Genomic DNA, 24828 nt, shown 5'->3' with positions numbered 1-24828 from the left:
CATCTGCCACACTTTCCGCAGTGAGTTTTGAGGCTCTGTAGTCAGTGGCACCCAAATTTAGAGTTTTGCCTTCCGGCTAAGTTCATGGTAAAACAGCAGGCCTCTGATTTCTTGCTGTGTCTACTTTAGGATGGAGTTTTTCCCATTCTTTGTTATCAGCCATCTGAGGCTATGTGCTGTGGTGAGTTCTGCAAACAGCACACAGACTTCAGTGTGGGGCCTGCCATCTTCTGTCAGGCTGCACTTGCTTGGTTTACTTGACATTCCTGATGCTCATGTCACCAGAACTTTGTTCTCCGTTTCCTGTCCTATTATTATTGTATTTCTCCCACACTAATACAATCTTCTCCTATTTTGTGCTTCTGCATACTGAATGCATTTGAAAAACAATCTACTTCCTTCTGTTCTGACATGGCAGATCAGCATCAGTGTTTTCTATATTGTTGATTAGTATTGTTGCTGTTACCCAGTAGGACATCACTCCTTAAAGTACTTGTATCCTTGATTCTCACTGGCCTGCTCACTAGGCTCATGCCTCTCCATACAGAGGACTGCTTTCTTCTTCCTGAAGAGCCTCCTTGAAAGTTTTCTGAGATAGGCCATCAGGTGGCTAAAATCTGCTTTGTTTTTCCTTCCTATCTAAGTAACTGCTCAACAGTAGACATCTCTGGTACTCCACTATGATTCTAAAAGAGCCAAGTGTTGGCCATCTAAGACTCTGTAAGTGTCTAGAGTGCCTGGTGCAAGTGTCCCTTGCTCTCCTCCTGATGTCCCCTGGCAGGGTTACAGTTTAGTCACTCAGATGTGCACTCATTTGTAACAGCTGCTCAGAACTGTGGGAAATGCACAGAAAGACTCAGAGACAGCATTGTGTGCTCATTTGTAACACAGCCGCTCGGAACTGTGGGAAACGCACAGAAAGAGACTCAGAGACAGCATTTAAAACTGACAGGCTCATGCTTTAATAGACACTGAATCACAAAGGAAGGGCCAAGCGCCCGCAGCCTCAATAAAAATAGGAAGTTCTTTTTACATGGCAAATTTCATAATATAAAAAGTTTAATGCTGTTTGGAAACTGTGTAATTTACAAAAAAAGTCCATGTAGGCCAAAGGTGGCTAACAATGCATATAAGGAGCGTGAATGCCAAGTGGGGAGGTGCCCAGGATGGGGGTGGGTGGGTGCTGGCGTGGACATCTCTGAAGGATCCGCTACAGACAGGCCCAGTTCACAAGCCACATATACAGTCAATTCAGATCAAACAAAATGTGTGAGGAAAAGCTGCCCTGTTGCTGTTTGCCACCTTGTGAGGTATACAGCAAGGACCACTGAAGCTTCTGTGTGTGCTGGGGGCAGTTGGATCCTGTGGGCAGCACCTCACCACCTATCAGTGTGGACTGATTTTTTTCTCTAAAAGGGAGGAAGGTGAGACCTGCTCATTGCTGCAGGGACAGTTGTGGGTCAAGATGTAAGTTTTGTAGGTGATTCTTGTGTTAGTTTGCAGTTAGCAGTCATTACTGGTAAGAACTGGGGCAGCCTATGGCCTTGCTCTCTGGTCCCACCAAGCTCCCAGAGGAGGCTGTTGCTTGTCTGGGGCATGTCTTTGTCTGGTAGAGCGGGGTAGAATATTTAAGAAAAAAATTATTAAAAATTTTCATTTCCTGAGCTTAAGGGAACATCTGTCTACTACCAGCAAAGGGGAAACAGAGACGACTTTTGTAACTTTGACCCACATCTGTTGGCTCCTCCCACACAGGATGAAGAGCCAAGGGCTAGGTAGGCGCCACCTACACCAAATGTGAGCCCTCAAGGCTCCAGGCCCAGTGGGCCCACTGCTTCCTTGAGAACTTCCTGGCCGTGGAACAAAATTTCAATTGCATTTTCTGCTGTATGCACCAGGAGCCAACCTTTCTTTTAAAAGGCAGACTTGTCTTCAGGCTTTGTGAACCAAGAGGCAAAACCAAGACTTGTCTTGTACTTATTAACCATTTTAAAAGGTAAACCCATCACTGGCTTATGGCCAAAACAAACAAACAAAACTTCCAACTCATTCACCAGCTTTAGTCTGTGGATCATGTTTGCCAACCCCTGACCCATACAGAATGCTGAGTCACACAGTCTCTCATGATGTGAAGATTCTTCTTTACGGTGTAGCTGGAAGCTTCAACTGACTTTGTTTCACGTGCGTGAAATCACCAAGACTGACATAAACGATGACTCGGATCTGCACATTGGTCCCATTACTTTGTCAACTTTGTTTTCCTTCATTGAAACTTATATCTAAGATAAATAAAAAGCATTCCAGGTACTGTTTGGCTCTTCAATGTGAGCCAGAAAACAACAATGTACCTAGGAGTACACCAGAGCAGCCTTGGAGTCCTCCATGACTTGACAACATGGTCATACATGGTTGAGGGGTGGAGGTATCTGCTGATGGTGGGCTGCACCCTGGACAGAGCAAAGACAGCCAGGCTCCTGGGCACTTGGGGGATGAGGCTGAGGTGGTGGCTGAGAAGGACAGGCCCAGCCACCTGCATTTGTGCTGAGGTTGATTCTCGGTTGCCGAGGACCTGACTTTGCAAGTGGAATGCACAGTGCTGGGTTTGGTTTTCATTTGCTACATGGCAAGTTAGCTCCCTGCTAACATAAGCTAGTACATGCTGCTTTCATGAAGAAGTTCTCTCCCGGGGGTGGGGCAGGTTGAATGTGATAGTCTTATTATTGTTTGTCTACAAGGTGGTTTGGATGCAGAATCCTCTCTGACAAAACTCACCAGAACAACATGGAGCCAGGGGACAGTGTCAGTTTTTAAAAGAGCACATTGAGGAGGAAGTAGCAGTCAGTGGCTACAGAGTGAGGTCATAGCATAGTGTAGGGGTGCAGGCCTCAAGGCTGAGGCAGGAGGATTGCTGCAAATCTGAGAGGCTAGTTTGGGCTAGAGACCCTGCTTTAAAAAGCCACAATGAGAAACAAAACCAAAGTCAGATCCTGTTCAAGGTGAGAAGTGCCCTTGGGGGTCATGATGCCAGCACCCCCACTCCTGTGTGTGTGTGTGTGTGGGGGGGTGTTGGCCATGATGACTGCTCTTACTGAGGAGTACCTGAATCTAGTTTCCCCTGACCTGGTGGAGCTGTGACTCGCACTGTCACAGTGCGTGGAAAGACTGACCTGGTTGATAATGACGCAGAGGTGGTAGCAGTGGGGACTGGTGATGGAGAGAGGAGAGGTTTGTGGCCTGAGCTGGGAGAGGAGGAGAAATGCAGCAAGGCAGCAGAAGTGGCTGGGGTCCTGGTCTAGCTAGCCAGGGGACATTTTTTTTTCCTTTCTATCTTTTTTTTTTTAAATAATTGAATAATTTCAACCATACCCCCAAGAAAACTTGATTACTACTTATGGATGAATATTCAAAATTTGACATTTAAAATTTCTTGAGCTTTTAAAAATAATAGCTATAAATGCAAAGTACTATTGATAATAAAACCAAGTGTTTATCCATGTACAAAAAAGGTCAGTTATGTTTTAAAAGCACAACGTTGTGTTTTAAACCACAATTGCATAGTTCTAAAATGCCTGGACAAGAGTACAGAATTTTTTTTTTTTTTTAAGAAAATTCAAGTTTGGCCAACAGTGGGGTCCAGAGGCCCCAGCCGAGCTCATGGGGAGCAGCTGGGAATGCAAGCGCTTTCAACATTAATTATTGCATTGTGGCTGTGACTTCCGGTATCCACCAAAATGGCTACAATTTAATCACAAAGAATTGGCATTTTAAAAACCACAGTTCTCCTTTTGGATAATGTAATGCATCAGTGCAGAACTTAGAATGTTCTATATCCCATCAGCACCCGGGAGCCCAACAGGAGCTGTTTGCGCTCCTGTAGGAAAGATATGCATAGAGACTTGGTAGCAAAACCAGTGCTGCCTTCCTCCCACAGGTCCTGTGGCAGGAGTAGGAGCAGAGAGGCAGAGAAGACACGGCCATTCCCACCCTGTGCAAGACCTGCTTTTGGTGAATCTGGCCCAGGGGAGCTACCCGTGAGTACAGTGGTATTTGGCATGACTGTGACCTTGCCTGGGGAGCCCACCTGTCTGAGGAGAGATGGTTTCAGTGGCTGTGTGGGTGACTGCACTAGATGAGGGACTCCAAGACTCTGGCTGTAATGTGCACGGAGTCAGGGCCAAGATGCTTTAACATTTGGAGGAAGGGAAAAGCCTTCCTGGGGACAGGAACTTGTACCCATTGGCCAAGGGCAGTCTCAGAGGGCGGGTGGCAGCTGTGGTGCCGAGGCCACCAGATGTGGTCAGCGCTGCCGTCTCTGGGCACCAGTGGCCGTTGGTGGGGACTTTGGGGGGCACCTCCTCACGCCGCTGCACAGGCAGCTCCTTCAGCTCCAGTCTGTCCGCCCCGCCCTCGTCTTTGCTGTGCCGAGGGGACAAGTTCAGCAGGCTGAGGACATCTCTTTTAGATGTCAAGGCTCCTGGTGCACCTCGGCATATTTTCCGGGGACCCCTTGGGGGCTGGGGTGCGCTCTGCCAGAGCATCTTGAGGCTGTGCACTGCCTGCACCTTCTCATCCGGGGCATCAGCTGGACTGGAGCGAGCAGAGCCAGCTGAAGAGTAGGAGAGAGCAGGAGATGGCGCACTACACGCAGGGGATTGGTGGCCTGAGCCAGGGGATGTGTTCCGGGGGGACTTGGAAATGTGAGCACTGTAAGGAGAGCTGGGGTACTTGAGTCTAAAGAGTGGTGGGTCTGCCGGGGAGGCTGGGGTGTCACGGCCAGGTGATGGGCGGCTGCTGCTAGGAGAGCTCAGGCTATCCTTGCCTGATAACTCTGATGTGGCAGGGCTGCTCACCTTGGGGAGCGATGAGCTCCTGGCTGGGGGCTGTGGTTTGATAGTGAGTGGTGATAGCTGACTCCTCTGATGGGAGAGTACAGGCTTGCTGAAGGCGCTGGTTTCTGAAGCTCTGAAGACTGTGGTGTTGTTGGGTGCTGCTACCATGCCATCTTCTCGGTCAGAGCCCTTGCCTGCTGGGCCACCACTCCTCTGAAGGCGCTCTACTGCAAGGAGGTGGCTTTTAGTCTCCTCTAGGATCCTCTGGGCCAGCTCCTGGGGGTCGAGCTTTGGGGTGCTCTCCTCCTGGGACTTCACGGTGCTGTCGGTCTCTGTGCTGGACTGGTCTGACTCACCTGTGTCTGAGCTTGCCAGTTTCCCCACTTTCTGGAAGGGTGAGTTTGGGCTGGGGATCAGGGTCATCTTCACAGGGGAATTGGGAGTGCTAACACTTCCCTTGGAGCTGACTGAAAGCCTCACACCACCTGGTGCCCTGACACAGGGCTGCTTGGGGTCTGGGGAGAAGTGTGCCTTCCCATCACCTTGGTAGGTTGCCAGAGGTTCCATGCTGATGATGGAGAACCCCTCATATTCTTCTTCTTCCTTGCTGCTCCCACGTCTGGCCTGTGGGGACAGCTGGCGCCGTGGCAGGGTGGCTCGTTGTGCGTGGGTGCTCTTGGGCCTATCATAGTCCTGTCGTCCTCGGGGGCCCCCACCTTCCAAACCCCCCTCGGGCTTGGAGACAAAACTCATGGAGGAGGCAATGGAGCTGAGACTGTACACAGAGATGGCATCGGAGGCAATGCTGTCTGCCCCAGTCGGGGAGAAAGGAGGGTGCTGGTAGCCCAGTGGCAGAGCATTGGACACAGACTGTGCTGATGCCAGTGACTCCAGGGAGGATGAGCTGTCCAGGCTGAGGCGTTTGGGGAGCTCTGTGGAATCTAGGCACAGAACATCCAGGCCAAAGGACAGTTAGGATTTTACAGACTGACATTTCCTTTACGAGACATCCTTAATGTTAGAAACTAGTAAAGACTTACACACTGCATAAGCACAACTCCAATTAACCCCCAGTCCTCATGAACAAGAAGTGGAACACCCTAGGACATGCCCAGCCATGAGCCACAGGCCTCAGCAGCCCTGTCTTTCGGCCCCTGTCACCTTCCACTCAAGCCTTAGTTCTTACTGTTCTTGTGACTGTCACTAGTGAGCCCACACACCAAGTCCAGTGCTTAAGGGCTGGTTTGCAGTGGACCCATACCCTCTGCTAGTGCCCTTTGACCCTGCAGCACCCCTGGGGCACAGAGCTCCTCCCCTTGCCTGCACTGGCCTCCTCCTAGAAGGCATCTCACAGATGCTCTAGAGCACGATGTACCCAGGACAGCACTCCAGCCCACGCCTGTTGCTGCCTTCCTGATGTTATACAATGTCGTCTCACTCTGGCACCTGTTCTGAAAGCCTTCCTATCACAGTACACATTCTTTAGCAGGCCCTGTTGGTTTGGCTACCTTCAAACCATGGCTGTGATCCAGTTGCCAACTTATCCCTAGAACAGCAGCACTCAGGCCAGGCATGCCCTCCGGTCCCAAGGAGCTCCTCTTACGCTCACCTGGAGTAGGACAGGCATGTCCTGATACCATGCCATGTCCCATCCGCTCCACTTTCCCCCAGTCTTGTCCCCACTGTGGTGTTTCTTAGGTTGGCCTTAGGCAAGCTAATGAGCTTGCTGCCTCTATCCCCCAAGAATGAAGCTCTCCAGAGCAAGGAGCTCCGGGCCCCTCCCCAGAAGATTCTAACACAAACTAAACATGCATCACTCACTATCCTTTAGAGGGAAAGGGGAGGTGCTTACCAAAGAGTGACAGCAGGGACTGGAGTGCAAAGTGGGTAGTGCGTCGACTAGCCTGTTTCCCAGTTTTCAGGATCACTTCCTCTTGGCCCACCTCACATAGGTCAAAACCTAGAGGAAGATGCCACATGCTGTGCATGGCTCTCACCAAGGGCAGCATGGCAGGGGTGCCAGTGAGTATCTAGCTGTTAGGATTTCCCAATTGATAGTGTTCAGGTCAGGCTGCCTCTCCCAGAACAGCTGCTGGGCACAGCCTTACCTGCTTCTGCAGGGTTTTGCCTGACTCTTCTGCCATGTTCCTGGAGTCAGGCTCCATGAGACTAGACATACAGCCACAGAACAACCCACTCGTTCTCCAGGCAAATGTGCACAGGAGGTCTAGGTTAGCTGAGCATCACACAGACAGCCAGCAAGCACTCTCCCAGGCACTGTGGCCAAAGACTGTCCCCAGAAGAGACCAGCCAGACTTTCTACTTGAGACATCATAGCCTGCTGGAGACTGTGGGGTGGAGAAAGAAAGGGAGCTTGTATGGGGGCTCCTGTGTGAGATGATAGGGACTGGAGGGCACATTGCTCCAGACTGAACCACTGGCCATTCACCAAAGGGGGCGCTTGTTCCCTTTCTACTCCTGATTGGGATCTGACATACATTCCATTCAGAATAAGGTTCCCTGAAAGACCCACAGGGCATTCTGGTTGTTGTGGGAAACTTAACTCTCTGGACTAAAGAATAAACAGGGATGCCTCATGGAAGTCATCATGTAAATGAAAGGCTTCTGATAGAATCCTCCGCTTCTGCAGAGACTGGAGTCAGCCGCCCCACCACCAACAGCCCTGTGCTGGGTTGGCAGAGGAACTCAGACGAGGATGGAAGGACTCTTGAGACCAAACCTGCCACCTACTGCTCTCCTCCCACTCTGCTTCCAGGAAGAACCAGGTGTGTGTGTGTGTGTGTGTGTGTGTGTGTGTGTGTGTGTGTGTGTGTGTGTGTGTCCCCTTCTGAGCACTGGCTTAGAGGCGCACAGGACACAAGTGGAACCAGCCTCGGGAGGAGCCAGGGCTGGGATTATTTCCCTTCTGGACTGGTCTCCATGACACAACTGGTAAGGGGTTGGAAATGGAGTGTTCACAGACGTGGAGGGCTGACCGTGCCATACCACACTACTTGGTTTTTGCCCTGCTGAGAGAAAAAGATAGAGCCACCTTCCAGTGATACACTGGTGTCACTGCCACAGAGGTGGCTGATAGAAGTGAAGACAACCTCTCCTGCCTCTGGTGGCATTTGTGTAGATTCCAACTCACCAGATTTGCCTTAACTCTGGACAAGAAACAAGTAGCCCAGATCATAGAGAGCACCGAGTGTGGATTGCCTTCTACCTTAGAAATACATTATACGACTGAAAACACAGGCGGCCAGCCCCCAGCAGTGAGTAGATGCCCAGGACAGAGCATAAGGATGTACAGTCCTGCAGTATCTGATGGTCCCTATGGTAGTGACATCATATTGACATCGCTCAGAGACCCCCTCATCTGGCATAGAGGCTCTGCCTGTCCTCGGCCTGGTGGGCCCCCATCCCTACCCTGACCTCATGCTGCTCTTGGCCCTCCTGCCCTCAATGCTAGTCTCTGAGGTCTGGTTTGGCCACTGTCCTTCCTCCAGCCAGCAGCCCCTGGAAATGTGGTAAAGCTTGGTCTGTCCTGGGAGGTAAGGACAGACTAGAGGGGACACTGTGATGGAGGGAAGCGGGCTGAAGCATTAGCATCTTTGGTTGATGTATTTCTATGTCCCTAGGCTTTACCCAACAGAAAACGGGGGAAAACAGTAAAGGAAACTGAAATGAAGTAGCTTATTAAGTCAAGGTGCTTGGTCCTACCGAGAGCTGCCAGGAACTCATGACACCCTGGGAGCCGCCACAGCTGGACACTGAGGGAGACTGGAATGGGAGCTGAGGCAAAGTCTTGTTCCTTCTCGCAGGCTTGCAGCTGGACCAGCACCTGATGGAGCTGAGGGAGGGAGGGACAGATGTAAGTGTAGGTCTGCCAGGCTTTGGACTACCCTGCCTAAGCTCATGTCACCTGCCATGGATTGCTGGCCTCTCATAACACCTGCAGCCTCTGGAGGTCCTTATTCAGTGTAGTCATACCTACTGCCCTCTCTGGGGCAAGGACCTGGAGGGGCAAAGGAGCCTTCCAGGGTCCCAGCTCTGCTTTGACCTCTGCCTTCCCTAAAGTACAGGAGCGGCTGTGGAAGTGGGGAAGAGGAGTTGGGGTTGGCGCCCTCTGTCTTCAATTATGGACGTAGTTGAGACCATCTTTAGAGTTTTTCACAAGACAAGGAAGATTTGAACACATCTTGTAACTTGGAACACATCAAGTTCATGGATGAGCTCATGTGACCCACTCAGGTGCCACTGTGAACTCTGTTTGTCACTGGTTCTGCCCCTGCTGCTCTAGTGGAACCTGAGAGGTCAGACCAAGGACAGAGTGGAACAGGAAAGGGGCAGCAAGAGCAGAGGAGGGACAAGCCCCAGCCCAGAGCTCTGTGTCAGCGCGCATGTGCACAGCCAGCGAGCTCAGAGCCGCAGTCCTGGGGTGGGTGGGCAAGGTGCTCACCTGACAGCATTTGCTGCTTAAAGTCGTACTCACCATTCCCACCATATTTTTAACAGCCTTCAGCCAGCACAGTATAAGAAAAAGAAAGAGAGAGAGAGAGAAGAGAGTTTAGATTCAAGCATAGCAGTTATGCACACAAGCTGATTGCTGCCACAGGAAGCACTGCACCAGCCTGGTTCTGACCAGGGAGAGGAGCAAGAGGCAGCAGGGGACACAAGGTGACAGCCATGCCTCGGCCAGTGTCCAGTTATCCTGGGGCCCACAGTGAGCAGACCTAAAGTCCCTTGGTTCCATGAAAGCAAGAGGCATAAGGAGCTGGTACACTTGAAGGCTCTCAGCCTCAAGTTCTGCGTTCTTTTATGGAGGACACAGACCAGCATTCTAGATGCTTTAACATGCAACATTCTAGAAGTATCCAACATTCTAGCAGATGAGGCATGCTAATTATAAACCAGCAGGAACTCAAGTCAGGTCCCTGGCTGCCAATAGCTCCAGAGCAGAGGAGTCTCCAGGAGCCATTGAGAGTGTCTACCCTGGTGAAGCTCAGATAGGGTACCCGTACTGGCACATGGCCGAGACTGGCTTATATACCTCAGAACAACATGCACTACTGTATTAAGTTATAGCCTCCAGAATGACCAGGAAAACCACTATGCACCCTTGAAGAATGCCATCCAGAGGTCCTCCCATACATACTGCACCTGGGGTGGACTCTAACTCTCAGTGGCCAGAGGAAAGTCAGGGAGACAGAGAAGCCACAGGATCGTGCTGCTCAGAGCTCAGAAAAGAAATTCTCATAACCCCTGAATTCTACCCACATTTCCCCAAAGTAGCCTCTTCTTTAAAAACTGCCATGCAGCTGGCTTTGTGCTCAGTGCTGTGCCTCAGGGGCTGGCCCAATGCCTGCTGGCTCAGGACAGTCACTATGATACTGGTCAGTTAGCTGAGAAAGCTGGGTGAGGTGGCAGGGTGCAAGAAGATAGTGAATGGCGGGTTCTGGAGACACCTGGACCACAGGCAGGGCGTATGAGCCCTAAGAACCTGTCTGTAGACTCTGCCTATTTGGAGATGCCATTCCCTAAGGCAGGGAAACCACACTCTATTCCTGACAGGCCTGTCTGGGTCTGTCCAGCCTAGCTTTACTTACCCGGCTGATAAGCTGCTCTCCAGTCTCTGAGGCCGTGATGAGCTTGCACAGTGCTTGGAGGGCTGGGTTGGGCAGACCTGAGCCAGTACAGAGGAGCAGATGTTACTCAGAGGGTCTTGGCACCTCCAGGGGAAAGAGTTCCAGATGTTCAGTGCTGAGGGAAGTTTGCTGCAGGTTGGCCCAGCCAGAGACATGTCCCTGTGTGGCTTACGACAGAAGCATGTAGCCTCCAGGGAAGAGGGATCCTGACCTTATGCTTGACTCTCTCTGTGATGTTTCCAGGATACCCTAGTTCCCAGTGGTGTGCCTGTGTCACCCTAGTTGGTCTGTGGTTTTGCCCAGGACCACTGAACACCCCCAGGAAGGGACGAAGATCGGGTGAGGTGGGCATCAGCCATGCATCAGTGGCTGTGGGATTCTGCCATGTCCGGTGATACTTCTGGCTACAAGGCCCAGCATTCTTGAGACTCATGGTCCCTCTGTGCTAGCACCCCACCCCCACCCCATCGCAGCTTACCCAGCAGGGCCTGCAGGGTGCTGCTGCACTGCTGCAGCCTCTCGCCCGGGTCTGAGGTTGGAAAGAAGACAGCTGCTGGCAGGCCACTGGCCGCAGGGTCCAGCCGGAAGCCCACAGCAGTGAGGAGGGCCTGCCATCCGGGAATGCCACCCACTTTGTTCTCTACACTCTGCTGGGATGTGTACATGGCATTGCGCTGCCCGTTCTGGATGCGCTGCAGGGACTTCTCCACCTAGTGGGGAACAGGACAGGTAGAGATCCAGATCAGACCTGTTCCTCCTCCTGGTGCTCTGGGGGAAGTCAGTGCAGTGCTGACTACTGCCACCTAGAAAGCCATTTGACCAGGCCTAAGGACACGACGCAGAGCTCCCTGAGCCTTAGGCATAGGAGGGTATGATGGTAAGGATCTGATCATCAGACAAAGAAGTCTGCTCCTCTCTACTCCAGACACTGTAGCAAATCACAGAGAATGACCTCAGGTCAGAGCCTGTCCAGCCCTACCAGTGCCTGCCAGATCCTCATTTTCTACAGAATGTGTCAACAGCACTCCTCCCTGGTGGGCCTGAGTTGTCACAGGCCCCGAGGCACAGAGGATTGCAGACTGTCCCCATGTCACCTGAGGCTTCTCTTAGAACAAAACAGCACAGATCAGATGTCTGGGGAAGAGAAGTGTCCACTTAAAACAGAAGTGGCTGTCCCTGGGACAGAGAGTCTTGGAGACACCTTGCATCCTGAAGGGGAAACAGGCATTGTAACAAGGAAGTGTGGCAGGGGAGCCTGATGTGTGGCTCTGGTGATTACCATTGATGGAGGGAAGCAGTAAATATTCCTGCAGCCTGGGGCCTCGGGCCCCTGAGAAGCCTGGCTGGACAGAGGAGTGTGGGGCCAGGGTTCTCTGCTGCCTAAGAGAAGTCTGCAGTGGTACAGACGGAGTGCTCTAGATGTGGTGGGGAACTTGAAAGGGCCCAATATTGTAGCTTCAAGATACATGGTGACAGAGGAAGCCAGTCTCAGCATCCTCAGGGCCTAGAGTGTGGCTTCTCACAGCAGGACTAGGCACCCCTAGGTACAGTGCATGCTGACTGTGTGGCCCAGGGTGTGGGGTCTGAAGGGCCCGACTTGAGTCTTCCCTATGGGATAAGAGGTTTACATAGCCAAGGTGGCCTGTCCACCTGGACCACAATCTACTTCCAGCTCCTGGAGTGGGTCTTCTGCAGGAGCTTCTGCTATGGTGCTTGCTCTAGGCCTGTGGGTAACCACAGATAGTGTGTCCATGCTACATGGATCCCAGCCTGGGCCAGAGCTGGGTTGGGAATGACTGGAAACTGCTCTCCATGCTTTCAGCAAAGGGTTGAAAGATGGGACAAATGTTGTATGACTTTTATTTTGGGAGTGACATGATCTTCCGTATTCTGAGTCAGCCTTTAACCCCTGATCCTTCTAGCTGTCTCTTCTGAGTGACTATCTTAACTGACAACTTCTGCTGTGCAGATGCCTACAGCCTCATGAACCCTGGGCTAGCCAAGGGTACAATCAGTCCTTTCTCAAATCAGGGAAAGACTCTGGTAATGAAGTAAGGCCTGTCAGCTGCTGGGTCTTCCTGCACTCCTGGGACTCCTTCCCAAGAATCCTCTGAGACTGTGAAGTATCAGCACCTTGCCTTCCTCCAGGGGAAACTGAGCAGCTGGATCTGGTCACCATGCCTTGTACTGGGTCCCCCATCTTGTGCTGTCCCAGCTGGTTCTCACTGGCACCTTGCCCGGGTTCCCCACAGGGTCCCATCAGCCCTTACCAGGTGTAGCAGCACTCGTAGGGCATCCCGTGCCCGCTCTGGGTGCTGCAGGATCTCCGTGAGAGCCTGGCCGATGAGTGAGGAGGGGCTATTCAGCTTTACATCACTCCCAATAAGCGTGAAACCTGAGGACAGCACAGAGGGACCTTAGGGAACAGTACTGCTGCCCTGACCATTTCCTCCCACGTGCTCAGCTAGAGAGCTGGGCAATGATGGGTGTGGTCTCAGTCCCTGGCCTCTTGGGCACCCATACCACCTGGCTGTCTCAATGAGTGGCAGGAAGATACCCAAGAGCAGCCACTAGCCTGGGCACCCTGAAGCTTCCTTGTCAAAAGGCCTTGTGGAAGAGAACTTGGGGCAGGAACCAGCAACCAGAGGGGTAAAGAGAAGTTCCTCCAGTTCAGAAGGAGCAGCCTGAGCTAGCAAGAAAGACCAGACCAGCTAAGCAACAGGAGTTTATCCATCTCCTTCCTGAACCCTTAGCTCCTTTGCCTGCCTAGGTTGTCCATAAAGAAAAACAAATGAATGCCACTTTCAAACAAGTGCACTACACCCAGGAAGCCACACAGGGCAGGGAGCCCCTGTAGGAATGAAGGGCCAGGCAGAGGGCCTGGCTTCCTACATAGATGCTGTGGGGTATGAACAGGACAGGTGTGGGCTCCAGGGACCATGAGTCACCAGGACACTTGCCCAAGGCCTTGTGCTGCCTTGGTGGGTGATAAGGGCTGCCCTGAAGGAGCCACAATACCTGCCAGGGACACTGAACTGCAGAGGGGCTGGTGACCTCCACACGGTACACAGCCCTATCTACATCTTCAGAGGCCACATCAAGGGTCTTGTTTACTAACACAGGGTTTTAAATTAGGTGCCACTGTGACAGACACCCATTGTCCACTGACACTGAGAACCATGCCTTCACTCTGAGGGTGAACTCCTTAGTCCAGAAGGTGATGAACTCCTTAGTCCAGAAGGAAGATACCCAAGAGCAGCCTTGGGCTGAGTATGAGGGCGTTGGCACCCATAGCCAACTTCCTGCCCTTCCCCAGCTGCAGAATGAGACCGGGAGGACCACCCAGGGCCCATGGCAGGCTTCGGCTGCCTACCTGCCCAGTTGGAGGGGTGTGAGAAGGCCTTGCTGCTTTGCACTGCTTTCATGGCCTCACCAAGAGAGGCGCTGGCCTTGAGGCCATTCAGCAGGGATGAGTAGAAGGCATGGATAAACATCTTGGAAGCTGCCACTGGCACCGGCCACAGAGCCACCAGTACACACTGTGCACCAGCAGCTAGGAAGGCCCGCGTCAGCGCCACCAAGCCGTCTGCTGTGACGCGGCTGTTGGCCTCCTGGGAAGAGCTGAGTACCACCAGCTTCACAGACAGCCGCAGGTCCAGGAGGTCAGCAGCAGTGAGGAGCAGCTCCCGCAGCGGGGGGCAGTCTGAGATGCTTTCTCCATCACTTGCGTCATCCTGCACCCGCAGCGACTCAGGGATTGTGTAGGGGTGGCCGAAGGAGCTCTTGCTGCCAGCAGGGTTGCCCTCCATGTTGGGTGTGAGGACTAAGGCTGACAGTTTCCAAGAGACGTGGGTAGCAAAGTGGACACACTCTGCCTGGGTCAGGGCGCTCATGACCCTCTCCTTGGTGGCCATACTGCCCACAAGGGGCTGACAGCCCAGAAGCTCTGATACCATGTATGCCTCCTCCTCTGCAGAAGGCATTGGTCCCCACAGCCACCTGTCCATTACTGCTGATGGGAGCTTGGGGTTGCCTATGACAGCTGCCATGGCAGTGGAGCTGGAGTATGTGGGTGGCGTCTTCCTCAGGTGACACTGCAGGGGAGGGAACAGCAGGGTTAGCAGGGCATCTGGTGTCCCTGACATCATTCACCCTACGTTTTCAGCATCTTCACAACCCAGTGCAGCCTGCCCTCTCAGACACCAGGACAGTTCCCTGCAGAGTAGAGGCTTCTGGAAGCTGGCATCACCCAGTTCCCTAGAGTGCCAGGCAATGTTGGGGATACCAGCTCACTTCCCATCTGGAACCTGGAGTCAGCCCTGGAAACTTATAACAACAAACTAAAAGTTAAGATCTTCAACACCACTGAGGCAGAAACTACCCCATATGAATTGTGTCCTAGGTCTGGGGCCTGGTTGCTAATCCCACCCTTTCTTCAGGCTACGGGCTGTGGGGATTGACCCCAGAGCCAGGCAGTACGTTACCTTAGAGTGTGGACCCAGCGAGCGGAGGGCAGGCACGGCAATGAGGGTAAAGCGCTCGTACAGGTACTCATTGGAGGCACTGCCCTTCAGGAGAGCGAAGGGGACAAGGTAGAGCTCCCCTTCCAGAACCAGGACAAGCTGCCGGTGCCGGCCCACAGGGCCACTTGAGTGCATCAGGCCCTGCAGAGTAAGCACAGGGCTGACTCAGGGTGGGCAGCCCATGATCCAGGGTCACCGTGGTCAACGTCAGGGCAGGTTTATAGGTTGTGGGGACCAGAATGCTGCCCTGGAGCAGTGTTCACAGGTGTGCCTGCCTCAGAGGCTGGGGCTTCTGTGTGTCTGGGAGGTAGAAGGTTAGGGAGCAGTCTGTCAAGGTCTGCAGGTGACCTGAGGTGAAAGATGAGAGTCACCAGCCTGAAGGGGAATGACATCCAAAGACAGAGCAACTGCTAGATCCAGGTGTTTGCCCTGGAGGCTGAGAATGAGTGAGAGGGAGCTGTCCCAGAGGCACCCCAAGAACAGAGTGGAGAGGCTGTGCTGGCACCAGGACTGAAGAGTACATGCAATGACCCTCCTTGGCATCAGGGACTCCATGAGCCTGGTGATCTCCCATTTGATGAGTACAAGGCTAGACACTCAGAGCCAGGATGAAAGATTTGGGGTCAGGGTTCCTGTAGTCCGGGAAATTTTGTGATACTTGGGTCTCAGTTCAGCTCCCCAGGGCTGGCTCTGAAGGTGCTGTCTGCATTTATGGCCTCTGGAGATGAGAAGGGGTCAGAGAGGCAGCATCTCTCCTGACAGAGCTTGGGGTGAGGACCTGGGGAGGTCTGTGTGCGAGCCACAGCATGAAGACACCTGCCCATTCTCCCCAGATGTGGCCTTTCCAAATGGGCCCTGATGAAAAGTGAGGAAGCCAACTGTGAAGATGGCCAAGCACCCAGGTGTGGTGGTGCACTCTCATATTCCCAATACTCTACAAGGATGAGGGAGAAGGACTGTCATGAATTCAAGGTAAGCCTGCGCTATAGAGCAAGACTACTTAAGCCTGGAGGAAGTGGGGAAGAAGATGGAGTGGAAGCCGCTGCAGCAGTGTGACCTCAGGCAGGTCACCTGCAGACGCCTGCATCCTGGGTCCAGCACTCTGCTGCCTCAGTCTGACTGGATGAGGTTGACAGGCTGTACCCTCAGGAAATGAATGTGCTCATCTGACCCAGCTGCCTGCTGCCAGGGGCACCTGGCTGAGGGTGGCAGAAGTGCTTGCTAACCCAAAGTGACATGTGCTAGTGGGGAGTTCAGGCTCTATAAACCCAGGGTTTGTTTCCTTTTATAATTTGGCTAAACTGAGAGAAAGAGAATTGAAATCACTGGGGTTACTTGTTTGCTTTACAAGCCATTTCCCAAGAAGAGCTAAGTGAGCTGCTGTGTGCTCACAGGGAGTAGAGAGTATGGCACTGCTGTGCCGGAGCTGCCCAGGAGATTGTGTGTGCTCACAGGGAGGCAGTAGGGCTGTAGGCATCTAGGTCTCATACACACTGAGTCCTGGTCTAGACCTCAGTGGCAGGGCTGACAGGACCCTGACCTCAGTGAGGTTATCAGCTAGGATAGTATGATGGTCAATAAGAGCGTTGCTTTCCAAAATACAGGAAACATGGGGATTCGGGTGACCTGCTGCATGCAAAATTGATCCAAGCTTTGGGTTCCAGAGTCATAGGACTCATTTCATCAGATGCCAGCTTGTGAGGTCCTCTTGAGCCTCCAATCCCCAGTCAGGCTGGGTCAAATGTCATCCTATAGGCCACCCATGCCCTTGGGACATTTTTCTTGTTATGGTAGCATCTATGGGTATGATCCAGTGGGGACACAGGAGCATGAGCAGGCTGGAAGCTCTGCAAATGACCCTGGCTGTGGGGGTCACAGGGGCTCTGCTAACTCCACCCATGCCATGGGACCTGGGCCAGAAGCACAGAGACAACAGTCATGTTTCCTGGACAGTGGTGTGTCCACTCACATGGCTCTGCTGTTGGGAGTTCCCCTCCCTAGAAGCCTCAGCTTTCTGATGTACCACTGAGCAGTGCCCATCCTGTGCCCACTCTACACCATGAGAGGTCAGGTAATATAGGACACAGGCCTGCCCATGTACTTAAAGTATGTGTGCAGAAAACCTGTGTGTATAAGAAGCTGTTGCCAAGTAAGACTCAGCAGTGTTAGCTTGAACCACAACAGAGGTATAAAATGCCAGCCTCAGAAGGTAGCCATGCCAGTGTGGGTACCAGGCTGGGCCCTGCACTGGAAGCTAGAAAGGACCAGAAAGGCCTGGTTCAGGCAAATTAACCCATTAAGGTGAGAGCATGTGAATGCCTGTGAGCAGGAGCCAGACAGCAGAGGGCCCTGACCTGGACTACAATGGCCTATTGTGCATTATATGACTGAGGAGGACTTGGGAATAGCCTGCCATGAGTCAAGCCCACCCAGAGACAGACCCAACAACACATTCAGAGGAATGGGGGGGAAAATCTGGCCAGCACATTGTAGCCAGTGACCTCAGGTGAGCCATGGGGTTGGGGATACTCTTGAGCCTCACATCCTAATATTGTTGAGTCTCCTAGGACGTTGCCCCATTGGACGGCACCAAGTCTGGCATAGGCGTACAGTCCTGGGCATATGCAACCTTGCTCTGGTTGTGTGAAAGAAGACAGGTGGGAGATGGGTTGGCCAACCAATGAATGCCAGCTCCAAAAGGAGGTGTGGGGAGCTGGGGGGCCAGGTGGAAAAGATGCCCTGTGGGTACTCCCCTCCCCTTACCTGCAGCCCCAGCTGTATCCAGGGTGGAAGGGAAAAGAGAGGTTGTGGTCTACCTCATGGACCACATGTGGGTGGTCCACACAGGTCCTGATTGGGGAAGGGCTCTGGCTTCTACAGTCTTCTCTTTGAGAGACAGAATGACTGGGACACCAGTCTTCACCTAAAACTCAAGAACCCAAACAAGCCCACCAGAGATGGACTTTCTAACCCTTGATGTTTTCATAACAAGGCAGGAGGCAAGTGTCCTGGAATCTGCCTGCTCCCATGGTGCAGCCTTCTGTGGGCCTGAGTAGCCCAGGAAGCAAAGGGAACTGCAGTTGCATGGGTCAAGTGTGAATATACAGCTATCCATAGTGACTCAGATGTGTTGGAACAGCCTGTGGTTTGTGCCACACCTGACTCCTGACCACAAGTCATTTTTCCATTGTGAATTTTCCCTCTGGCTGTTGCAGACAGCTGCATGGCTAAACCATGTAAATGACCTCTGTGGAGCAGCCAGAGTCAAATTTTACCCCAAGTAGAGTTGAAGCAAAGGGGTAAAAGATGAGGGTGACAGGTTAAACTAGAGCAAGTCCTTGAGTCCGGGCCTCCACAGAGTGAGTGACTGCCAGCCTGGCGACTGCCCTGCTACAAGCCTGCCTCAATGTCACACATGCTGCTGGTAAGTCCAGGGCCAGACTCCAAGTCAGCCCTGAAAACACTGGTTACAGGTAGTCTGGTCACATGGGCTTAGAGATGAGAGGTTCTCTTGTCCTCTTACAACCAGATAGGCAGACCAAGTCACTGGCTGTTGCTGTCCTTAACACCATTAATTAAACATGCTGTAGGCACCCCAACCCCACCTCCTGCCAGCCTTTCACTCCAAACACTTCTTTCTACATTAGACAGGATCTGACTGAGCATTTGCTGACAGCTCCTGGGTGACAGTGACACAGTTCCCATCCTGACAGGACATGCATTCAATCACGGGGGGGGGGGGGGGGGGGGGGGGGGGGGGGGGGGGGGGGGGACATAGGAGACTATTCTCTCCCACTTTCCATACTGTTGGGCCTAAGCCCCAGCAATAGGACCACAGCTGAACCAAGGCAATTGTTCAAATAATTACATGCTCCACATGAAGAGGCCAGTGGTTAGGCTGGAAGCGTCCGTGATTCCCACACCAGGCTCCAGTCCTGATCTATGGTTTCTGTGCAAATGTGGGGGTGGGCTGTTTCTGGAAGCTGGCAGTGTCATGTTGCCCTCTGGTGGTCTCTAGAGAGGTGTGCCATGTTTACAGGAGGACATAGGGTCCTTCTGGGCCTCCTGCTATAGGGCAGCCAGGAAGGAGGAGGGGAGCTTCTGGAATTGATGGGTCACTCCAGCTGACATGCCACTTTTGGCCTGGCTGCTAGGTTGTCTCCAGACTCAGGGCAGCGAGTGCCTGGTGTGTCTAAGTGTGTGCTAAATGAGTAGCTGTAACTGTGCACAAAATTAGATCCCAGCTTCTCAGAAGTGCTTTTCCTAAAACACAGTGGGTTCTTTTAAAATATACTTTGATCAGGGTCTTGCCATGTTGCTCAGAGTAGGTGAGAACCCCTGGCTCACACTGTCCTGCTATCCTGAGTGCTAAAACTGCAGGCTAGGCCCCAGCCAAGAGCAGCTCTGGTTAGCAGGGGTCACCCAGCTCTCACCGTTTATTTCAGAGCTTTACACAGCTTTCACCAGATGCCTTTTTTGAAGCAGCTGAGCTCATCCATTGTGTTAAACCCCTGACCTACAAAGGGATCTTTTTAGAGTCAGAGATGCATTGATTTATGGCATGTGGGCACAGGCATTGGTTGGTCTTTCATCTGCAGCGGACACAGCCTTGGCAGGTGTCAGGTGGCCAGCACCGTGAAGGTGCTCGCTGATGGCTGTTCTGCCTGTCTAAAGCTGAGACCACCCTTCCTTGCACCTCTGCAGGGACATGGGGGTATACAGACATGACTTAGCACACTCTTACTCTGAGGGTCACAGAGGAAAGTCTGAGAGGGGGACTGTCTGAAGCACACCCTGGGGCTCCATGTAGTGGTATTTGCTCTGCCCATGACCTTGGGCTATAGGACCCAAAGGAGGCGGTGCTTCCTGCCATTGTATGTGACCTCTTATAAGGAGTTGGAGAAGGGTCACAGGCCCCTTCTCCCCTACTCCTGCCTGTAAGGTGGATTTGCTCTCGGTCAGATCAGAGGACAACTTCAGCTGTCTGTTCTGTATTCGTGAGTATATTTCCTTAATTTATATCTTAATAAATTCTGTTACCCATTTAATAGACTCACGTGGATTGATCATAATAAGTGGCATCTAACTGGAAAACTTACGTTAAAGTTAAAACCTTCCTTTTTGATTAGACAGAAAAGGGGAAGTGCTGTGGGATGTCTTTCTGTATGCTGTGACTATGTGTTGCTCTGATTGGTTGATAAATAAAGCTGCATTGGCCTATGGCAGGGCAGCTTAGAGGCAGGTGGGAAATCCAAGGAGAGAGACAGGAAAGAGAAAGGCAGAGGGAGAAAGATGCCAGCTGCCGCCAAAGGAACAACAAGATGCCAGCAGACCGGTAACGCCATGGCCACATGGCGACTTAACGATTAATAGAAATGGGTTAAGTTATAAGAGCTAGCTAGCAAGAAGCCTGCCATAGGCCATACAATTGGTAATTAAGATAAGCCTCTGAGTGATTATTTTATAAGCAGCTGTGGGACTGAGAGTGAGAGAGATTTGCCCCGACCATGGGCCAGGCAGGACACAGGAAATTTGACTACAGCTCCAGGCACTTGGAGAGTACCCTCTGGCATCCATGGTGCCTCTTGCTCTCAGCTTCCTCTGCTGATTCCATAGTGCCTGGCTCTGCTTGGACTCATCAGCAAGTGGTGGTTTTCTTAGGGTGAGCAGTACCTCCACCGGGGGCTCCTCAGCCATGGCCCAACTGTGGGTTCTGGCAGGCATGTGCATAAGAAACCTGGCCTGTGTAACTGTAGTGCTGGGGGGCTATCTGCTTCTAGCACTTAGGAAGCCCCCAGTTTGCCCCAGGTGGCCATGAAAGCCATTACCTAGTTTCTCCCTGGGTCTTCTGCTTTCTGTGTTGTGCTGTATCAGACCAAATGCAAATGTGCTTCTGACCTAAGACAGCTCAATAAACTCTATTGAGTGCCCATATGCACCAGACCTCATGCCAGCTGCTAAGGGATAGTCCTAGCCTTGACTGGGGAATGTGAATTGAGTCACAAGGGAGAAGTAGGCAAGAGCCAAGTCCTGAGACTCCCACGTTGCTGTGTAGAGGACAAGGGACAGGGCTTCGGGATGGAGGCCTTGCCGAGCTGGGCAGGGTGCCAGTCAAACCACATCACAGTCATCTCCCCTTGTTCTCTGTCTTGCCCCTGCTTCCCAACCAGCAACTCAGCATTGACGGAGCACAGGTGGAGGAGGCTCGAGCAGGTGAGCAGAGTGAGTGGGGAGCACTTCCCGGAGTATAGAGGGAGCACTTCCTGGAGTTATAGAGGACTTCTGGTGGCGGTGGGAGGCAAGAGAAACACACGTCTTCCTCAGTCAGCAAAGCCAGAGCCTTATCACGGCATTGTGGAGAGGGTAAAGGTAAGAAGGGACAGGAAGAGCATGGAGGATGAGAGTGGCCCCGCCTTTCCAGGAGGAACCATCTCCAGAAGGTTGCAGCTGGGAAAAGCTGAAGAGACCTTGAGGGAGGGGCTTGGACACAGCAGTTCCCCCAGCCAGGTGACAGTCCTGCCTGCAGCCCCAATGCTTTAGTGTCCTTCCCTTTCATCCCTGTGCTAATCAGACATGTCCTGCAGATGTCCTCACTTCCTACAGAGAAAAGACAAGTGTTTTGGCCAGGGTCACTTATCAGGAAAGGGCAGAGACCACAGGGTACCAGCAAGCAGAACAGCCACCCCACAACTGTTAGGCCATTCTGGGGATGGAGGAATCATATACAAACCGTGGTCTCCAGATACACAGTGCTTCTGCAGATACTGATGCATAGAGAGCTTCCGAGAGGTGCTCCTGCCACTGTAGACAGATCACCGGCTGTGATGGCCCTGCCTGCAATGGGCCCCTTAAATGTTCAGGTCCACCAAGGTCCCTGTACCATCAAAGAGCACTGTCTGAATTAAGAAGGGATATGCCAGCCAGAGAGCAAGGTGGTCTGTGTGGTGTCTTTATCGCTGGGCACTGGGTCTGTTTGAGACCCAGGGAAAGAGCACTAGACTGGCTTGGGTCATCAGGATGAGCATCAGGATTAAACAGGGGTGGGAGGCATTCAGTCCTAGTGATAACATGGCAGTGCTCTGAGTCTCATGACCTGTAGACAAGGCAAGGAGCATATGAGGGCACTGAGGCCGAATGCATTCAGCCTGCATAGAACAGAGCTAAGTACAAACCCAGACCTGCCAACTTGATGCTCAGGACCTTGGCGATAAGCAGCCAGCCAAGACCATGTGTCCATTGAGTGCTCTAGGGGGATGTGCATGGGCACTGACCAGTAAATGATGTATTCTGATACCAAGGAGCCTCATGCCCCAGGAGGCACTTACCCCTTCCATGGGCGCAATGAGCAGATCATACAGGGCACGGAGTGGGGGCTTGGCCAGTGAGTTCTGCCTCCTGGGGAGAGAGGAAGTCCCATCCTTGCTGGGCGACACGGTGCCACTGAACAAGCTTGTCATGCTCTGGCAGCTCCTGGGGAGACAGGACAAGGGTAGGAATCAGGCTCACCCTCCATCACTCTGGTTGCCTGCAGGGCCTCGCGACATGCCTGCCAATTCCAGCTCATGCTTGTCCCTTGCAGGTTATTGTCATACAACCCTGAGTTCTGTACACAACAGCATGCATCTCTGTGGTGTCATTTATTTAATTGAGCATCCCAGAGTGCTGGTTCTGTACAGAGCAATTGTGCTGTCAAGCACAAGGCCTGGGAAGGGTCAGTGTAGCCGACAAGGAAAACAACATCCAGTACCAATGAACTTGCAACCCAAGGCAAGGATCCGCTGGCCAGACCCAGCCAGACTCTGGCAGGGCCCCTCTGCCTCACAGGGGTGCCCTGAGCGCTGCTGATTGGAAACTGCCTGTAGAGGGAGCATCTTATGCAGCTATTGGGGGTCATTTCACTAACAGAGAGGCACCTTTAACCCCCAGGACCCCATGAGTCACACTCTCAAAGGATGATGAGGCCAATTGCTGTCTGATTCATTCAGAAAATGAATGGCACAGCCATGGTCTCCAGGGCCCTGAAGAGCACTGAACATACAGGTAAATGGAGAGGAGGTCACAGAATCTGCCAGTCCACCTAACTCATGTGACCTCAACATGGCCTGCTGGTAACTATCACTGTATAACTGCTGAGCTCTGTAGTGTATGATTTCCATTGTTTGTTGCAGGGCCTGCCCTGGCAGGGACTGTGCCAGATGCTACACATAGCAGCAGGCGGTAGAAAGCATTCTGTCTGCTAGTTGTGACAGCTATTCAATTGTTGCCTGAGAGCAAGCCAGGAGGGCTCTCCTCCAGGGCCAGTTGGAAGGGGCACCTGCAAAAAAAGACATAAAGGGCCCCTGTGTGCCCTCCCTCAGGTCTTCAGTGTCCAACTTCACCTATCTCCAGGAACACAGCAGCACTGCTCCTGGAGGTGCAGAGGCCTGGGTAACCACTACCCTCTACTCACTCAAGAAATGAAATTAAAAGCGACAGGGTGTGCTGTGGCTTTGCTGTCAGAGTCAGTGACATGCAGATGACCCTGGAGTGACACTCCATATCCAGGGACACATGGAAGAGCAGCTCTCCCCTGAAAGTGATATGTGCAAATTGTTCTCTAAAGAGACGCTTCAGCGGAGTGGTGCATGGCAATCTTCTGGCTGTACAAGGGAGCCTGGCCCAGGGCTGGGGCAGGACAGATAGATACCTTCCCTCTTCATACTGGCTCAGGAGCAGGCATGGTCTCTAGGGTAGCCCTCAGGGGCCCGGTAACCTTCTCTCATCTTTGCAGGTTCTATAGCCTAGGCAGCTGCTCTGGGCATGTGGGGCTGCTTCCTCTTTCTTTGTAGGTGAGGCACAGAATTTCATAGGCAGGGCAGGGGTCAAACTTTGTATGCTGTGGCACCAGATTTGTATGGTCATGGGTCTCCAGAAGGTGGCGCTGGATCACTGTCTTGTCATCCATTCCTTCCAGCTCCGCTTGGGCTAAGTGACAGCTCAGCTCTAGGCAGAGGGCTTTCTCAGGCTGTACAGTCTTTATTAGCCGGCTTCTCAGATGATGTCTATTCATCTACTTCTAGAGGAATGCACAGCACAGCAGTCGGCCTTGTACAAGGAGGAGATGGGGCAGACTCAGTCCAGGGCGTATTGTTCATAAGCACTGCTGTGGAACAATGGGGAAGGGGCCACAGGCTGCTTGGTGTGACTCTCCCTCTGGAGAGGGAGTGGTAAGTGATTGCCAGAGCTGGGACTGTGCTGTTAGCTCTAGGCCTTCCTCCATGCTGGGCTCACGGAAATGATCTCCACCTCAGCATGAGTTGCTTCCTCAGGCCTTTCCACCATGGATAGAGCTCTTTCAGGCACACGGAATGGCCTTCCTTGTAAGAGGGCTCTGCCTCCACCTCTCCCCTCTCCAGACTTTCACTTTCTAGTGTACCTCTGCAGCAGCCCTGTCCCATCTGGTATACACGGCTACCCCACAGAGCCTACTACCTTCCGTAGAAAGCTCAGAATGGCTATGGACCTGGCCTCTGTCCCTCCATCTACTCTCTGTACTATGCCTGAAGCTTGGCTGGTTCTTCCTGCAGACACTTCAAGGGACAGTGCAGGGGCCCATCAAGTTTACTGGTGCTTGGGCATAGAGAGTCCAGACTAGAGGCCTGTGCAGCAGCCTTCTTGCCTATTCCTGACAGCCCATGGGGTGCTGTTCCAAGTGGGTTCACAAGGACCCCTCAGAGATGTGTTGGGAGGAGCTGTCCTGCTTTGTCCCTGGAGGAGCCTAAGCAAAAGTAGGTAAATGCTTGCTAGAGCTGTAGGAGAAGCCCAAGGCTGATGCTCTGAGGAAGGTGA

The 24828-nt window shown here is 52.6% G+C and overlaps 1 protein-coding gene and 1 long non-coding RNA gene across 7 annotated transcripts in view; one reads left to right on the top strand and one right to left on the bottom strand.

Annotated features, from left to right (window-relative positions):
- Positions 1 to 938: 938 nt before the first annotated feature.
- Ttc28 (tetratricopeptide repeat domain 28) overlaps positions 939 to 24828 on the bottom strand; it is a 432623-nt gene continuing 408733 nt past the window's right edge. For 3 of the 4 annotated variants that reach the window (XM_052754914.1, XM_052754917.1, XM_052754918.1), the window contains 10 exons: positions 22326 to 22470; positions 14962 to 15141; positions 13851 to 14571; positions 12748 to 12872; positions 10956 to 11187; positions 10439 to 10515; positions 9325 to 9348; positions 8553 to 8682; positions 6682 to 6789; positions 939 to 5770 (listed from right to left, as the gene is read on the bottom strand). In XM_052754914.1, the coding sequence (XP_052610874.1) occupies positions 4185 to 5770; positions 6682 to 6789; positions 8553 to 8682; positions 9325 to 9348; positions 10439 to 10515; positions 10956 to 11187; positions 12748 to 12872; positions 13851 to 14571; positions 14962 to 15141; positions 22326 to 22470 (3328 nt within the window). In that variant the 3' untranslated portion in view covers positions 939 to 4184. The remainder of the gene's footprint in view (positions 5771 to 6681; positions 6790 to 8552; positions 8683 to 9324; positions 9349 to 10438; positions 10516 to 10955; positions 11188 to 12747; positions 12873 to 13850; positions 14572 to 14961; positions 15142 to 22325; positions 22471 to 24828) is intronic. The other variant, XM_052754915.1, reaches the window with a different exon arrangement.
- LOC128120709 (uncharacterized) overlaps positions 3924 to 24828 on the top strand; it is a 51196-nt gene continuing 30291 nt past the window's right edge. For 2 of the 3 annotated variants that reach the window (XR_008221935.1, XR_008221934.1), the window contains exons 1-2: positions 3924 to 4031; positions 7480 to 7615. This is a non-coding gene — a long non-coding RNA (uncharacterized LOC128120709). Of the gene's footprint in view, positions 4032 to 7479; positions 7616 to 15833; positions 18704 to 24828 lie in introns of those variants that run through there. The other variant, XR_008221936.1, reaches the window with a different exon arrangement.

The sequence above is a fragment of the Peromyscus californicus genome, unplaced genomic scaffold, assembly GCF_007827085.1.
Source record: "Peromyscus californicus insignis strain IS unplaced genomic scaffold, ASM782708v3 Scaffold_2__1_contigs__length_46816999, whole genome shotgun sequence".
NCBI classification, from domain to species: Eukaryota; Metazoa; Chordata; class Mammalia; order Rodentia; family Cricetidae; genus Peromyscus; species Peromyscus californicus.
The sequence above is the reverse complement of the archived record's forward strand: the minus strand, read 5'-3'. Positions and strand labels throughout refer to the sequence as shown.